General features: G+C 48.9%; 1 protein-coding gene across 1 annotated transcript; it reads left to right on the forward strand.

Annotated features, from left to right (window-relative positions):
* Positions 1-11,552, forward strand: PDCL (phosducin like). The gene is made up of 4 exons (XM_004613343.2): positions 1-131; positions 2,745-2,921; positions 5,316-5,497; positions 8,995-11,552. The coding sequence occupies exons 2-4, from the start codon at positions 2,750-2,752 to the stop codon at positions 9,544-9,546; spliced, it is 906 nt and encodes a 301-aa protein (XP_004613400.1). The 5' UTR covers positions 1-131; positions 2,745-2,749; the 3' UTR covers positions 9,547-11,552.
* The last annotated feature ends 3,736 nt before the right edge of the window (positions 11,553-15,288 follow it).

Here is a 15,288-nt window from a genome sequence, read left to right on the forward strand (position 1 = left end):
CGGCTTTTCTCCGAATGCTCCCAACGCCGTTCCATTTTCCTTTCTACAATCCGGCTCTTCCTTACTCGTGGAGTGCCTGGAATCGCTGGCCCGAGGACACTGCGTCGAGCCGGGCCGGGAACAGCACTGAGGTCAGCCGGGAAGAAGGGGCAGGCATGGAAGATGAGGGGGAGGTGCCGGCTGCGTCAGACGGCCTGTGGGCGCGCCCTGGCACCCCGGATTCAGCTCGCCCCGCCCTCCGGACTTTCCCCACCTACTCCGGGATCCCCCCGCCCCCCCCAGGAGCCCCTCGGTTGCGTCCTGCCCTGCTTCTTCCGCCCTGCTTTCTGGCCACACCCCTTACTTCCCCGAGATACTGGCCCCGCCCCCTACTTCCTTACGCCACCAGGCCCCGTCTTTCCCCCTTCCTTCAACCACCAGGCCCCGCCTATTTCGTCCCCTGGCTGCTGGCCCTGCCCCTTATTTCCTCCCGCCGCCGGGCCCCGCCTTTCCCATCACTGCTGGCCCCGCCCTTTACTTCCTCCCGCCTCGAGGCCTCGTCTTTCCCTTCGCTGCTGGCCCCGCCCCTTACTTCCTCCCGCCTCAACGCCTCGCCTTTCCCTTCGCTGTGGGCCCCGCCCCTTACTTCCTCTTGCCTCCGGGCCCCGCCTATTCGCGCTCTCGTTGCTGGCCCCGCCCCTTACTTCCTCCCGCTACTAGGCCCCTCCTTTCCCGCGTCCTCGCTGCTGGCTCCGCCCCTCCAGGGCTCTCGCCACGAGGCCCCGCCTCTTCCGCATGCTTCGCTGCTGGGCCCCGCCACGAGGCTCCGCCTCTTCCGCATGTGTCGCTGCTGGCAGCGTCCGGGTCCTCGCGCCCCTTTCAGCAGCAGCCCTGGGCTTTTTAGTGACAGAGTCACTTTTGGGGTGCTGTCTCTTCCGCGGACTCTCCCGCTTCCCCGCCCTCTGTCCCGCGGACCCCGGGGCTGGCTCCTGGAGCCCTTCTCGTGCCTCTTTCTTGCAGCTCCCCATCTCCATCCGACTCTGCCTTTGGTACCGTCTTCCCAGGGCTCTTGATGTTTGACTCCACCGCGCAACCGCTTCAGCACCTGGCTGGAGAATTTGCAGCTTTTTTTTTTTCTATTTGGGTCACACCCAACGATGCTCAGGGGTTTCTCCTGGCTCTGCACTCAGGAATTACTCCTGGCGGTGCTCAGGGACCATATGGGATGCCGGGGATTGAACATGGGGTTGGCCGCGTTCAAGGCTAACTAACGCCCTACCCACTGAACTGTCGCTCCGGCCTCACAACTTACTTTTTTTTTTTTTTATCTTTAAAAGCATGATTTGTTAGATTAACTTTTGGTGGCCACACCGGTGTTCAGGGGCAACTCCCTTCTAGGGTCTTTACACTTGCAGAGGATCGAGACCACTTTAAGCCTGCAAAGTATGCTCTTCTGCCCGTTGAGCTATCTCTGGCCCATTTTTAATTGGGATGGGGGCGGGGCACTTTGCTTTCAGTAAAGCGGCTTCTTAGGCATGCCTCACCCCCATCCTACTGCGGAGTCCTCCCCCAGATTCCTAATTCAGGCTAGTTCAAGAGCTCCCTGTCCCCAGGGACAGTCACTTTATAATAGGGCCAGCAGGTCTGACGATAATGCTCTGATAATGACGTAATGAAGAAACACCATTTCAGGATTCTCAGAATGCCTGGGGCTCGGCTGTGCCTTTGCCACCAAATTCTGGCTATTTCTGTTGTGGAAGCTTGTTTCTACCCGTGGGTTTTTTGGTTTGTCTTTGTTTGGGGGCCACATCCGGCTCTGCTCAGGGTTTACGCCAGGTTCTGCAGTCCAGGATCACTCCCCACAGGGCGAAGGGACCATATGGGGTGCTGGGAATCAAACCCCCAGGCAGCTGCAAACTCCCACCTGCTGTACTATCGCTCCAGCCTCCTAACTGTGGCCTTAGAAGCACTTGGGAATGAGGAAATCTTGTCATGGCCTGTTTTAACCAAACTTTTGGGGCCTCAGCGCCCCTTCATCCTAAATTCCCTTGGTGCTGACAGGGAGGTTGCAGGCTAGAGAGAGGAGGAATTGACTTGGCAAAGTGATTATACAACATCATGCTTTTGATGTTGCTTTTGATAGTTTGCTTTTAAGGATTTCTATCCAGCTTTTCCATTAGTTTCCTTGCAGTCTTGGTAGAAAGCGATAAAGTATCTATAAAACCTCTAGACAGCATCAAGGCTCTAACCCGAGCTTGAGTACCATGCACATTACTCAGAAGACTGACATCCACCTGCCGTATCTTGGAGCCCCGTATCCTGGGTCTCATATGAACTCCACCATTTGCATCAACATGGCAGAGAAACTTCCCTTATTTGTTTTAGTTTTGCTTTAGTTTTACTTTCCACCACAGAAAAAGTCATGTTAAAGGGCTGGAGAGATAGTATAGCAGATAAGGTGCTTACCTTGCATGCAGCCTATCCAGGGTCAGTCCCTGGCATCCCCTGTGATCCCCGAGCACTGCTAAGAGTGATTCTGGGTGCAGAGCCAGGAGTAACCCCTGAGCATGGCCAGGTGGAGCCTCAAGACCAAAAAACAAACAAACAAAAGTTATGATAAGCGGTATCACTCAGGGTCAAAATCCAGATTTGTTGAGATGTTGAGATTTTACTTAGGAGAGAAAGTCGCTTTTAGGGTCCTGCTTCCAGAAGGGAACAAACCCCTGCCCCTCAGGTTCACATCTGTCTGTGGCGCTTCCTTCCAGGCATCATGACGACCCTGGACGACAAGTTGCTGGGGGAGAAGCTGCAGTACTATTACAGCAGCAGCGAGGGGGAGGACAGTGACCGCGAGGACAAGGATGAAGGCAGTGGGGCTCTGGCTGGTGGGCCCATGGCTGCAGACGCCGAGGTGATGGGCGAAGGCATCTCCGTGAACACAGGTACTGGAAGACACGGAGTTCTGGGGAACGGTTGTAAGATGTCCATCAAGTGAATATCTGAAGGCTCCTGACCACTTCCATTAATTCAGCCCCACTTCCAGAGATAACCCAGTGTCGACCCTTATTCACACCTGCTTTGAGCCTTCACACTGCCCAGGACACACGTGTCCTCACAGCAACTCACGAGTAGCTTGGGTTAGTTTGGGGTAGGATGCAGCTTCTTCAACTAATGGTGGTTTGATATCACCTGAATAACAGGTATGCCTGTATTGTAGGATGAATTCCTAGAAATGGCATATTGACACTCTTCCTTTTGAGGTTTTGGGAGGTGCCTGGGGAGCAGTCTCGGTGATACTTGGCTCTTCAGTTCTGTGGCCTGACACTTCAGGGCTTTGGGGACCCAGAAGTCCTGGGTGCCACCAGGGCCATACCTGACAGTGCTCAGGGAGCCACACTCTAGCAGGGATTGAACTCAGAGCCTCACAAATGCAGGCCTAGGCGCCAGTTCTTTGAACGCTCTGTCCAGCCCCGTTGTTTTTCTTTCTTTATATTTTGCTTTTTCATTTTGTCTTGGGGTGTCAGACTGACTGTACTCAGGGCATACCACTAGCTGTGTGCTCAGGATCCCTCCCAGTGGGACTCAGGACCACATGGGGTCCCAGGGGATTGAACCCGGGTCGGTTGTGTGCAAGGCAAGCGCCCTGCCCATTATGCATCTCCCCAGCCCCCAACGCAAGCTTAGGAGCGTGCCTAGCCATGTGTTTTCACTGGGAACGCCTTAAGATACAGAGATAAATTTAGTAATCACTGGCCCCTTTTTTATGCTTGGGTCTTCCTGTTCTAGAAAATGCCAGAGCTTTTCAATTTAGTTTCTTCTTAGGATTTATTGTAGATGATCGTTTTCTTCACGTAGATTTTGGTTTGGGGACAGTGCCGGGGATTTGACACAGGTTTCTCACATGCAAATTCTCTGCTGCTGACTCAGAGCCCAGCCCTTGCTCACGGAGGCCTTTGGTTTTTTTTTTTTTCCCCCTGCGGTAATTAATAACCCAGAATTATTTGGGTAACAAATAAATTTGGCTGGCAGAGGTCTGTTTCTCACTCATGTTCCTGCCTTCCTGGGGGTCAGCAGTGGTCTCGTCGTGCGTCCTTTCATTCCAGAGAGTAGGGTTAAGGAGCACCCTTTGGCACGTTTATGAGCAAGGACAGGCTATTGGAAACACGTGCTAGATCATAAATTTGGGGCTCTGAATTCATTGGCCCAGGAAGACACATGACAGATCCATCAGGGGGTGGGGCACATGGATTGAAGCTAGAGGAGGTACCAGGACTCCCAAGGCAATAAGCCAGAGTATAGAATATGGGGGGCTGGTGGTCTTGGGATATCCTGAAAACAGAATAACCCAGCACGATCTTTTTATAAACATTCTGATCCTGTGGAAACATAGGCAGGAAAAACTGAATGTTCTTTACATGACCACTGTCAACAGTTTACATTCTAACCCTTTTCCTATGGACGTGCAGATGTACCCACACATATACAGTATCCATAAATATTTATACAGCCAACTCTTTTTCTAGAAATTGAGGCTCATACCATTGTATTTTCATGCATTTTACTTTTTCCCCTCAATTTTTTGGCCATCTTTTGTGGCCAGAAAGAGCTGCCACAATATACGAATTGAATAAATGAATAATATGTTATTTTATTATTATTTTATGGTTATTTTATTTTATTATTTTATTATTTTTATTGGGCTGGAGCGATAGCACAGCGGTAGAGCATTTGCCTTTCATGAAGCTGACACGGGTTCAATTCCTTCACCCTCTCGGGCAGCCCGGCAAGCTACCGAGAGTATCTCACCCACACGGCAGAGCCTGGTAAGCTACCCGTGGCGTATTCGATATGCCAAAAACAGTAACAACAGGTCTCACAATGGAGACATTATTACTGGTGCCCGCTCGAGCAAATCGATGAGCAACGGGATGACAGTGACAGTGATTATTATTATTATTGGGGGGAGTGGCTTGGGGCCCACTCCCTGCAGTGCTCTGGGGCTCTTCCCGGTTCTGCGCTTAGGAGTGACCCTCTGGTGGTGATCGGGGAACCGTGAGCAGTTCCAAGTGTATAAAAGCACCTGACCTCCTATACTGCCTCTCCAGCCTGTAATTTATTCCACTCATCACCTCGTGTTGGGCCTGGGCCTGATCCTTTAGTGATCACCAGCCTTGCTGCAGTGGACATCTCGGTGTGTGGACCACGCTGCCCAGTGTATCATGTGGTCCCTGGAGTTCAGCCTTAGACAGATGCTGCCGTGCCTCCAGATGACAGCGGCGGCTCTGTAACCCCTCGGCCTTCTTCTGGGTCACTTCCCCTGTTCCCTCCCGTCCCAGGGCCAAAGGGTGTGATCAACGACTGGCGCCGCTTTAAGCAGCTGGAGACCGAGCAGAGGGAGGAGCAGTGCCGGGAGATGGAGCGGCTGATCAAGAAGCTGTCGATGAGCTGCAGGTCCCACCTGGACGAAGAGGAGGAGCAGCAGAAGCAGAAGGACCTCCAGGAGAAGATCAGCGGGAAGGTGCGGAGCAGGGCCGGGCTTCTCTCCTCTTCTTCTCTTCGGTCCTAGGGCCGGTGGGATGGCTCAGGGGAGAGTGAGGAATCTGGACCCCTCTGGGTCTGAATCGCAGCTGTGACGCCAGTGATGCTGGAGACCCTCTTCTCCACTGAGTCGGGACTGCGTCAGCACCCTGGCTGCCCGTGGGAAGAGTTCAGCAAATGGAGTTTGTTCCTCAAGCTCTTTTTCTTTCTTTTTTTAAAAAAAATATTTATTTATTTATTTATTTATTATTATTTTGCTTTTTGGGTCACACCCGGCAATGCACAGGGGTTACTCCTGGCTCTACACTCAGGAATTAGCCCTGGCATATGGGATGCTGGGAATTGAACCTGGGTCAGCTGCATGCAAGGCAAACACCCTACCCGCTGTGCTATTGCTCCAGCCCCCCTCAAGCTCTTTTTCACCTGGTCCAGAAGTAACTTGGGGGAGATAGGACAGCAAGAAGGTGCTTGCCTTGCATGCAGCTGACCTGGGTTCGATCCCCAGCACCCCATGTGGTTCCTCTGTGCCCTCCTGGAGTGATCCCGGAGCACAGAGTAAGTCCTAATGACCGCCAGGTGTGCCCCCACACCAAAACAGTAAAAATAACCTTGAGAGATGGTCGGTATTATCCCCAGGTTGCAGATGATGATATTGATGCTTGGAGAGGGAAAAGGATTGCTCGGGAGTTAGTAAATATTGATAAGAACTAAGATTCTGACCTGGAGTTTTCTCCTCTTGCCTCATGCCGCTCTATTCTACCTGGGCTGAAACTTGATTCCTAACCAGGCAATCCTGGTTAGCAATTCCTAACCATTGCGAAGCAGAGGGTCCACTTGACGTGGCCCAGTCAGGTCCCTTCCTCTAATCTTCTCAGTATTAAAAACCCCCTCTCACCTCCCTATCCCCTCCATGCCATCTGATCGCAGACAAACATCTCGGAGTATCTGAGATCGTTAGCTGTGTCCCAAAGCAGCTCTGGCTGAAATAGCATCCAGGGCTGGAGAACTCATGCAAGGGTAAGTGAGGGGAGGGGGGCCTTCACCTTGATGACGTGGGTGGTATCAAGGCCTTAGATGAAAGCGAAGACCCCAGTAGGTCAGAAGCAGCCACTGTACTAGGCAGAGTGGAGAGCTCTGAGAGGCTCAGGGATGTGACTCAGCTATATAGCACCGACGTGGGCGGCCTGGGCTCGGCCCTGGCACTGCATGACCTCCTGAGCACCGACAGGCACACACACAGACAAAACTAGAGTCAGATAAAAACCATAAGCAGTTGGCAGCTGGGGAGGTCAGGCAGAGACCTGGAGCACATGCCTGACACACAGGGACCGCGTTTGATCCCAGGCTCCGCCGGGGCTCCCGTGCATCAGAGGTGGCGCCCTCATGGTGCCAGAAATAGGGGGGCAGGGGCTGGAGCGATAGCACAGCGGGGAGGGCGTTTGCCTTGCATGTGCCCCACCTGGATTCAATCCTCAGCATCCCATATGGTCCCTCAAGCACCGCCAGGGGTAATTCCTGAGTGCACAGCTCGGAGGAACCCCTGAGCATCGCTGGGTGTGACCCAAAAAGCAAAAAATAATAATAATAAAATAAACTCATTTTTTTAAAAAAAGAAAGAAATGGGGCAGGTAACAAAATATAGTATTATATACATTTTATCAAAAAATACTTATAAGCATGAAGAAGGTTTAACTCCTACACTGAATAGCAAAAAACAAACTTCTCTTTCACTAGTACTTCATAACTGCTCAGTAGATGACTGAAAATATTTTTTTTTAATATATGTACAACAGGAACATATATTTCCTGCCCACATGGGAGAGCCTCGCAAGGTCCCCATGGTGTATTCATATGCCAAAACCAGTAACAAGCTGGGTCTCATTCCCCTGACCCTGAAAGAGCCTCTGGTACGGCATCGTTGAAAGGACGAGTAGAGAGAGGCTTCTAAAATCTCAGGGCTTGGATGAATGGAGACGTTACTGAGACCGCTCAAGAAATTCGACGATCAACGGGGGGGGGGGGGATGATGATGATGATGATGATGATGATGATGATGATGATGATGATGATGATGATATGTACAACACTGTTTAGTGTAACTTGGGTGATTATGACTCGTTTTTTTTTTTTGGCCTCCTTTTTTGGGGAGGACACATCTAATGGTACTCGCGGGCCACTCCTGGTTCTGTGCCTAGGGGTCGCTCCTGGAAGTGCTGAGGAATCCATGTGGTAGCAGGGATCGAACCTAGGCCTCCCACGTGCCAAGCTGCATTCAGCCCACTGAACTGCCACTCCAGCCCTGAGTAGTTTTTTGCAAGGTCCTTGATTTCCTGTTTTCAACCAAAGCAGAACAGCCTACAAAGTTATTAATCAAGGGTACAGCGGGCTGGCCCTAGTATGGTCCCCCGAGCATCACCAAGACTGACCCCTAAGCACAGAGCCAGGAGTATCCCCTGAGTACTTCCAAGTATGGCACAGCCCTCCCGCCCCACCCCACCCCAACCTCCCCAAAATAAGTATTGTCAGGATGGTCTAAAAGTAGGCGACTCATCAAGTGACGGTATCGAGGTGCCACCTAGGAGCGGTACAGGGTACAAAGCTTTGGGGCTCGTTTGTGTGCTTGGCCACACCCAGCGTTACCCAGGGCTCACCCCCGGCTCTGCACTCAGAGTCACTGCTGGTGGGCGCAGGGCGAATATAGGGGATGCCGGGGATCAAACCCAGGTCAGCCTGTGCAAGGCACGCGCCCTCCCTGCTGTACTATCACTCCAGCCCCCAAAGCTTGGGTGTAGAAAAACTAGTTTGAATTCTGTTCATGTTGCCTATATAAACCTGTTCAAATGATTTCAAATATTGGAATCTCACCTTAAGTGAGAGTAAGTAAAATTCTCTGTCTCTTTGTCTCTTCTGTCTCTCTGTGCCCCCCTCTGTCTCTCCACCTCTCTGTCTATCTCTCTCCCTCTCTCTTTCTCTCTCTGTGTGTCTCTCTCTGTCTCTCTGCCTCTGTTTCTCTCTCTCTCTCTCTCTCTTTCTCTCTCTCTCTCTCTCTCTCTCTCTCTCTCTCTCTCTCTCTCTCTCTCTCTCTCTCTCTCTCCCACACACACATTCTCCCTCTCCCTCTCCTTTGTTTTATTTATTTTTTTTCTCTCTTTTTGGGCCATACTTAGTGGTGCTCAGGGCTTACTCCTGGCTTTGCATTCAGGGATCACTCCTGTTGGGGCACGTGGGACCATATGGGTTGCCGGGGATCAAGCCGGGTCTACTGTGTGCAAGGCAAGCGCCTTACCCGCCATATCATCTCTCAAGCCCCTGGAAAGTTCTTTCTTAATGGAGCAATTCCAAGAGTTCAGTGAGATGAAATGTATGTGTAGCGCCAGGCTGTGTGTGTCAAAAGCATGTGGTTCTTACTACATGAACATAAGGATTGAGTTTCTCTCTCACTCTCTCTCTCATGCTCACTCACCCATCCTCATACAGATGACCCTGAAGGAGTTTGCCAGGATGAGCGAAGACCAAGATGATGAAGAGTTTCTGCAGCAGTACCGGAAGCAGAGGATGGAGGAGATGCGGCAGCAGCTTCACAGGGGGCCCCAGTTCAAGCAGGTCTTCGAGATCCCCAGTGGCGAAGCGTTTCTGGACATGATTGATAAAGAGCAGAAAAGCACGCTCATCATGGTCCACATTTACGAGGACGGCATCCCAGGGACAGAAGCCATGAACGGTTGCATGATCTGCCTGGCCGCCGAGTACCCGGCTGTCAAATTCTGCCGAGTGAAGAGCTCGGTGATCGGGGCCAGCAGTCGGTTCACCAGGAACGCCCTCCCCACCCTGCTCATCTACAAGGGAGGCGAACTCATCGGCAATTTTGTTCGCGTCACCGACCAACTCGGGGATGATTTCTTCGCTGTGGACCTTGAAGCTTTCCTACAGGAATTTGGACTGCTTCCAGAAAAGGAAGTCCTGGTGCTGACATCTGTGCGTAACTCGGCCACTTGTCACAGTGAGGATAGTGATTTGGAGATAGATTGAGCTGGCAGTGAATTCCTCAATGGACCGGAAAATACGTATCTCTATATATGGTTAATTTCTTTCTCTCTCTCTTTTTTTTTTTTTTCTAATGGGTAATTTCTGTCTTTCCCAAGTCCACCAGCATCTTGGCTGGTCTTTGTAGTCTCTTATTATAAGGTCAAGAAATTCTTAGATTCAGTCAGAAGGCCGACTCACACAGTGGCTAGCAATAAAGTGACTTAAAACTGTGTAAACAGGAAGCCAGCCTTTGCAGCTGTTTACTTCTAGATTATCTAGCCTGACATCACTGTTATTTTTTTCAGTCAATATTTACAGAGCATCCTCAGTGTAGCGTTCTGGAAATTGTTTTCAGATGTTCCCTGAGGTCTCAGCCAGATCTGGGAGTAGATTTCTGTAATTTGTGCATTGTTTGCAATGGAACCAGTGCATTTCCTTCACAAATACTTGTAAGCAATAGATCCGTGTCATCAGATCCAGATCCCGAGAAGGCAGTTTCAGTTTCCTCCCAGATCGTGTTCTCCACTGGGGGTCTTTTTAAGGTTTCCAGACGTGGGTGGCTGCCCCGTCACACGGGCCCCTCTCTGCTTGTGCAGTGGTGTCTGGAAGAGATACCATTAGTTCTAGCGCAGCAGGAAGGACCAGGGCTTACCGCCCTCTGGCTGCTGCCCCACCGGCTTGTCTCCAGCCTGAGGACGGCTGTTTCTGCAGGGAATCTTTCAGCACGATGCTCTTCATCTCATTCTCATGCCAAGACAACTTTTTGGTTTCATATCGCTCTGAAAGGTGGCAAAGGGGGAGGCTCCCAAGCAGTGTTCAGGAAGTCCGGGGAACCCCCTGGAAAATTTTGGACAACTGGTCCCGTAGATTGAGAGCAGGGCCTGATGATGCGGTGCTGCGTGCGCCCTCCCCAGCTGTACCCATTATTGCTCTGGTACCATGTGGTGCTGGGAATTGAACCCCGGTCAGGAGCCATGTGCCCTAACCATTGTACTATCTCCCCGCCCCTTCATGTCACTTGTAAAACATATTTTTTGTTTGCATATTGGAAAATTAATGTTCAATAGGGGAAATTTTACCAAAATACAGAAGCAAAGATAATAAAATAAGAATGACCTCTATTTCAGTCACCTGTGGCAAAGAACCATTCATATTTTATTACATTTTCTCTCGAGAATTTTTGTTGTTTACATGGATCTTTCTTGGATTTTTTTTTTTTAAATAAAACCCTGAATTGGGATCATCCTGGACATAGTATTTTACAGTCACTGTCACTGTCACTGTCATCCCTTTGCTCCTCAATTTGCTTGAGTGGGCACCAGTAACGTCTCCACTGTGAGATTTGTTACTGTTTTTGGCATATTGAATATGCCACGGGTAGCTTGCCAGGCTCTGCCATGCAGGTTAGATACTCTTGGTAGCTTGCCGGGCTCTCGAGAGGGGCGGAGGAATCAAACCCGGGTCTGCCGAGTGCAAAGGCAAGCGCCCTACCCACTCTGCTATCGCTCCAGCCCATTCTATAGTATGGTCAGCTAATATAGCAGACTTTTGTGTTAATAGTACGCTTCTACATTATTTTTTAAATGCTGTTAATGCCCTATTATAGATGTGCTGTCATTTTCTTGGGCGTTTTCTTCCTTCCTCCCTCTTTGTTTCCCTCCCTCCTTCCCTTCCTCAAGACCTTAGACATCAAGGTATGTGCTCGAGCACTGAGTCCCATTGATGTCTCTTAAGAAAGAAAGCTTGCAAAGGTTTTTTTACTACAAAAGCAATATATGGCCATTTAAAAAAACAATAAAAATGGGTAAACGAAAAAAAAAATTAAAGCACTTTTATTTCACCAACCCAAAATATTATTTGTTATGATTTGTACAGGTAACTTTCTAGATTTTTTTTTCTGTATCCTTATAATGATTGCTATGTAAGATTTCCCTTCTATTTAAAACTTTATGTATATTCTAGGGGTGGGAAAATTAACCTGGAATTAAATGTTAGTTTTATTATGATGATGATGATTATGATTTCTATTATTTTGGTGTTTTGGGGGCCATACCCAGCTGTGCTCTGGCCTTATTCCTGGCTCTGTGCTTGGGCATCACTGCTGAGCCGTGCTCAGGGACCATATGGGACGCCAGGGACTGACTTGGGTTGGCCGCATGCAAGGCAAATGCTTTCCCAATGTGTATCGCACTGACCCCTGGAATTAAATGTTAGCTTTAACATTTCATTCACTTTTCCTGAATACTTAAGAATGGACTAACTGGAAGAGTTCTGATTATTGTAATTAATCAGCAAAGATTTAGAATTTTTCTAGGAGCTAGGGAAATGCTATAGGGGTTATCCCTTGGGTTGAGCATAGCTGGGTGTAACCTAAGAGTTTTCCGAGTAGTTCCTGTCTCTGCCTCCCAGCGCTACTGGGGTGGCTCAGATAATCTCCAGCACCTTGGGGTGCAAGTAGTACCAAATTGATGAGGGTCTTGCTTTAGACTCCTGCCCTATTGGCCAAGAATTGCTGTGAGGGGCTCCTGGCCCACCTGAGCACCACTTGAAACCCAAAGCACAGATACTAGTAATAGGAATGACTGTTGTCAGTGTTCTAGTTTGTTTTTTCTCAGTTTATATTCTTTCTTATTCATAACATTAAGAGTTTGTTGGATTTAGTTGTGTTCTGTTTAATATTCATTATAAACACTTGGACGTGTTATGCATTTCAAAATTAAGTCATTTTTAATGGCTCCATAATATTCCATCATTAGGATATACCACCAGTTTCCTTGATACTGAATAGATAACCATTTTCTTTTTTTTTTTTGCTTTTTGGGTCACACCCAGCAATGCTCAGGGGTTACTCCTGGCTTTGCACTCAGGAATTACTCCTGGCAGTGCTTGGGGGACCATATGGGATGCCGGGGATTGAACCCGGGTCAGCCGCGTGCAAGGCAAACGCCCTACCCGCTGTGCTATCGCTCCGGCCCCCAGATAACCATTTTCTTGCTGAAACAATTAGTATCTTTTGGAGGGGGGCTATATTTTGTATCATTTTCTTAGTATAGATATTTACAAGAGGGATTATTAGGTGGATAAACAGGAACTTTTTTTAAAAAATCTTGGGCGAAGGAGATAGTACAGAGGTTCACTGCAGCCACAGCCCAGGTTTGAATCTGGCACAGCATCTGGTCCCCCGAACACCACCAGGAGTTGCCCCTGAGTACTGCTCGGTGGGGTCCCCAAGACAAAACCAAAAAAAAAAATATCCTCTCACAAACCATCTTCTATTTTCATTGGAAATGAAAATGTTTTCCATACTGACTTGGCCTTAAAAGATGGGAGATTCTAGAGTACAGTGATCAGACATGAAATGGGGAAGTTCTAGAATGTTCCGTCTCTCTAGCTCAAGTGTCGCAGTCACTGTCACTGTCATCCCGTTACTCATCGATTTGCTCGAGCGGGCACCAGTAACGTCTCCATTGTGAGGCTTGTTACTGTATTTGGCAACCTAACACCCTGTAACAGGGTCCCAGGCATAACCCAGATTTCACATTCTCTCAACTCATAGTCCCACATAAGCAGGAATTATATGTTCCTTCCTCTGTAGGATGTAACTCTCCTTCATTTTGGAAAAAAAAAAAAGGGCTGAAGCTGACTTCCTGGGCAAGATATAGCCCCAGTATGCCTGTTTCCATATAGGTGAAATGGCGATGAGTAATGAGTCAATTCATGGAAGATACTTAGAAAACAAGGAAGCTTTCAAGTAAATGCCACGTGTGTTGTCCCCAGTTGTAACTGCCTGCTCCTCGGGGAGGAAGGGCCCAATAAATGTCGGATGATGAACTTTATTGAATTTCACATCCTCCCAAGGGAGGGAGATTTAGAAGTCAAAACTTAGCAGGGTTAGTTAAGTGGCTCTTCCAGTTGGGTCAGGATTTGAAATCAGGTCTTGTCTAGTTCTCTTGTCTAGTTTCAAAATTCTTATTTCCATGATACCAGGTTCTTGGAGAAATCTAAATGATCAAATGTTGAGTGAAGTGATATATCCGTTGGCCGGAGGCACGGAGATAAGACACACGAGAGGAATGTAGAGATCATGGAGGGCCAAGGCATCGATCTTGCTCGAGGCTAAGAGTGACTGCCAGAGGCCTCCTTTATTCTATTTTTTATCAGTCACATCCTAATGAATTCATCACAGAGAAAGAATCACTAATGAGAGTACAAACAGTTATAGGATACGAATTCGTCAAAAGAACATCAGGGTGTACATTGTCCTGTCAAAGCCATGTTGTCAAAGCTATGTTGTCATGATTAAAATGTCAGAGGAAGATATGTAGGTTCTACAGATGACATTTTCTTGTGGTCGGTTTCACAAAAAGAGAAGGCTCACACTGATATTTGAAGGTCAGACCAAATTAAGGATGTGTAAGAGAGGGGGAACTCCTGCTTTGTACTGTATGACCAGGCGAGCAGGTGAGAGTGTGCTGTACTTTTCCAAATCATCCAGACTCACGAGCTTAGCTTGCCCTCTTAACTCAAAGTGGGGCCTCTGTTCTGCTTCCTGCTTGCAGGGCGGCGTCCAGAGGCTCATCCCAGTGTCCTGGCTTAGCACCAACAATCAAGTGACGATAACATAGATTTGTTTTCAAAGGTAGTGGAGGAGCTGGAGAGATAATACAACATGATGGGTAGGTTGCTTGCCTTGCACACAGCGGACCCTGGCACCCCGTTACGGTTTTCCAAGCCCACCAAGAGTGATCCCTGATGCCTTAAACACATCCGGGAGTGAGCCAAAAACAAACCAAAAAAGGTAGTGGAGAGAAGAGGTAGGAGGGAGGAAATAAAAATCGCTTTTGGATAGAGAACCACCCCCAGGGGTGCTCAGGGATCTGTGCTCAGAGGGTGGAGGGGATCACACGTGGCCCTGTGAATTGAGCCCAGCTCTGCCGCTGGCAAGGCAAGTATCCTACCCACTGTATTATCTCTCTAGCCTGCAAGAATTAGAATTTTAATTGAGGTCATGAAGTTTGCATATAAGTGGATCAGCCTGGAAAGTATCATGCTAAGTGAAATGAGTCAGAAAGAGAGACAGACATAGAAAGATTGCACTCATCTGTGGAATATAGAATAATAGACTAGGAGTCTAACACCCAAGAACAGTAGAAATAAGTACCAGGAGGTTGACTCCATGGCTTGGAGGCTGGTCTCTCATTCTGGGCAACTCAGAGAAGGGAACACCAAGTAAAATGTGGTCGGAGGTCATGCGGGGGAAGGGTGACGCGTGCCGAATGTAGACTAGAGACAACACAATGGCCACTCAACACCTTTATTGCAAACCACAACACCTAATCAGAGAGAGAGAGAACAAAAGGGAAGACCCTGCCATAGTGGCAGTGTGGGGTGGGGGGAGACGGGACTGGGGAGGGTGGGAGGGATGCTGGGTTTACTGGTGGTGGAGAATGGGCACTGGTGAAGGGATGGGTTCTCAAACTTTGTATGGGGGAAACATGAGCACAAAAATGTATAAATCTGTAACTACCCTCACGGTGATTCACTAATTAAAAATAAAAAAAAATTTTAAAAATTAAAAAAAAAAAGAATTAGAATTTTAAGAGAAAAAAGACGTATGCTGGAGGAGCCAGTTTACCCTGATCTGTCCGGCTCAGAAACCCACCCGGTATGGACTGTCTATGACCCACCACAAGCGCCAGCTGAGGGATCCCTCCTTGCTGCTATCACTCCCAAAGTCTTTTCCGC

The sequence above is a fragment of the Sorex araneus genome, chromosome 1 (assembly GCF_027595985.1).
Source record: "Sorex araneus isolate mSorAra2 chromosome 1, mSorAra2.pri, whole genome shotgun sequence".
Lineage (NCBI taxonomy): Eukaryota > Metazoa > Chordata > Mammalia > Eulipotyphla > Soricidae > Sorex > Sorex araneus.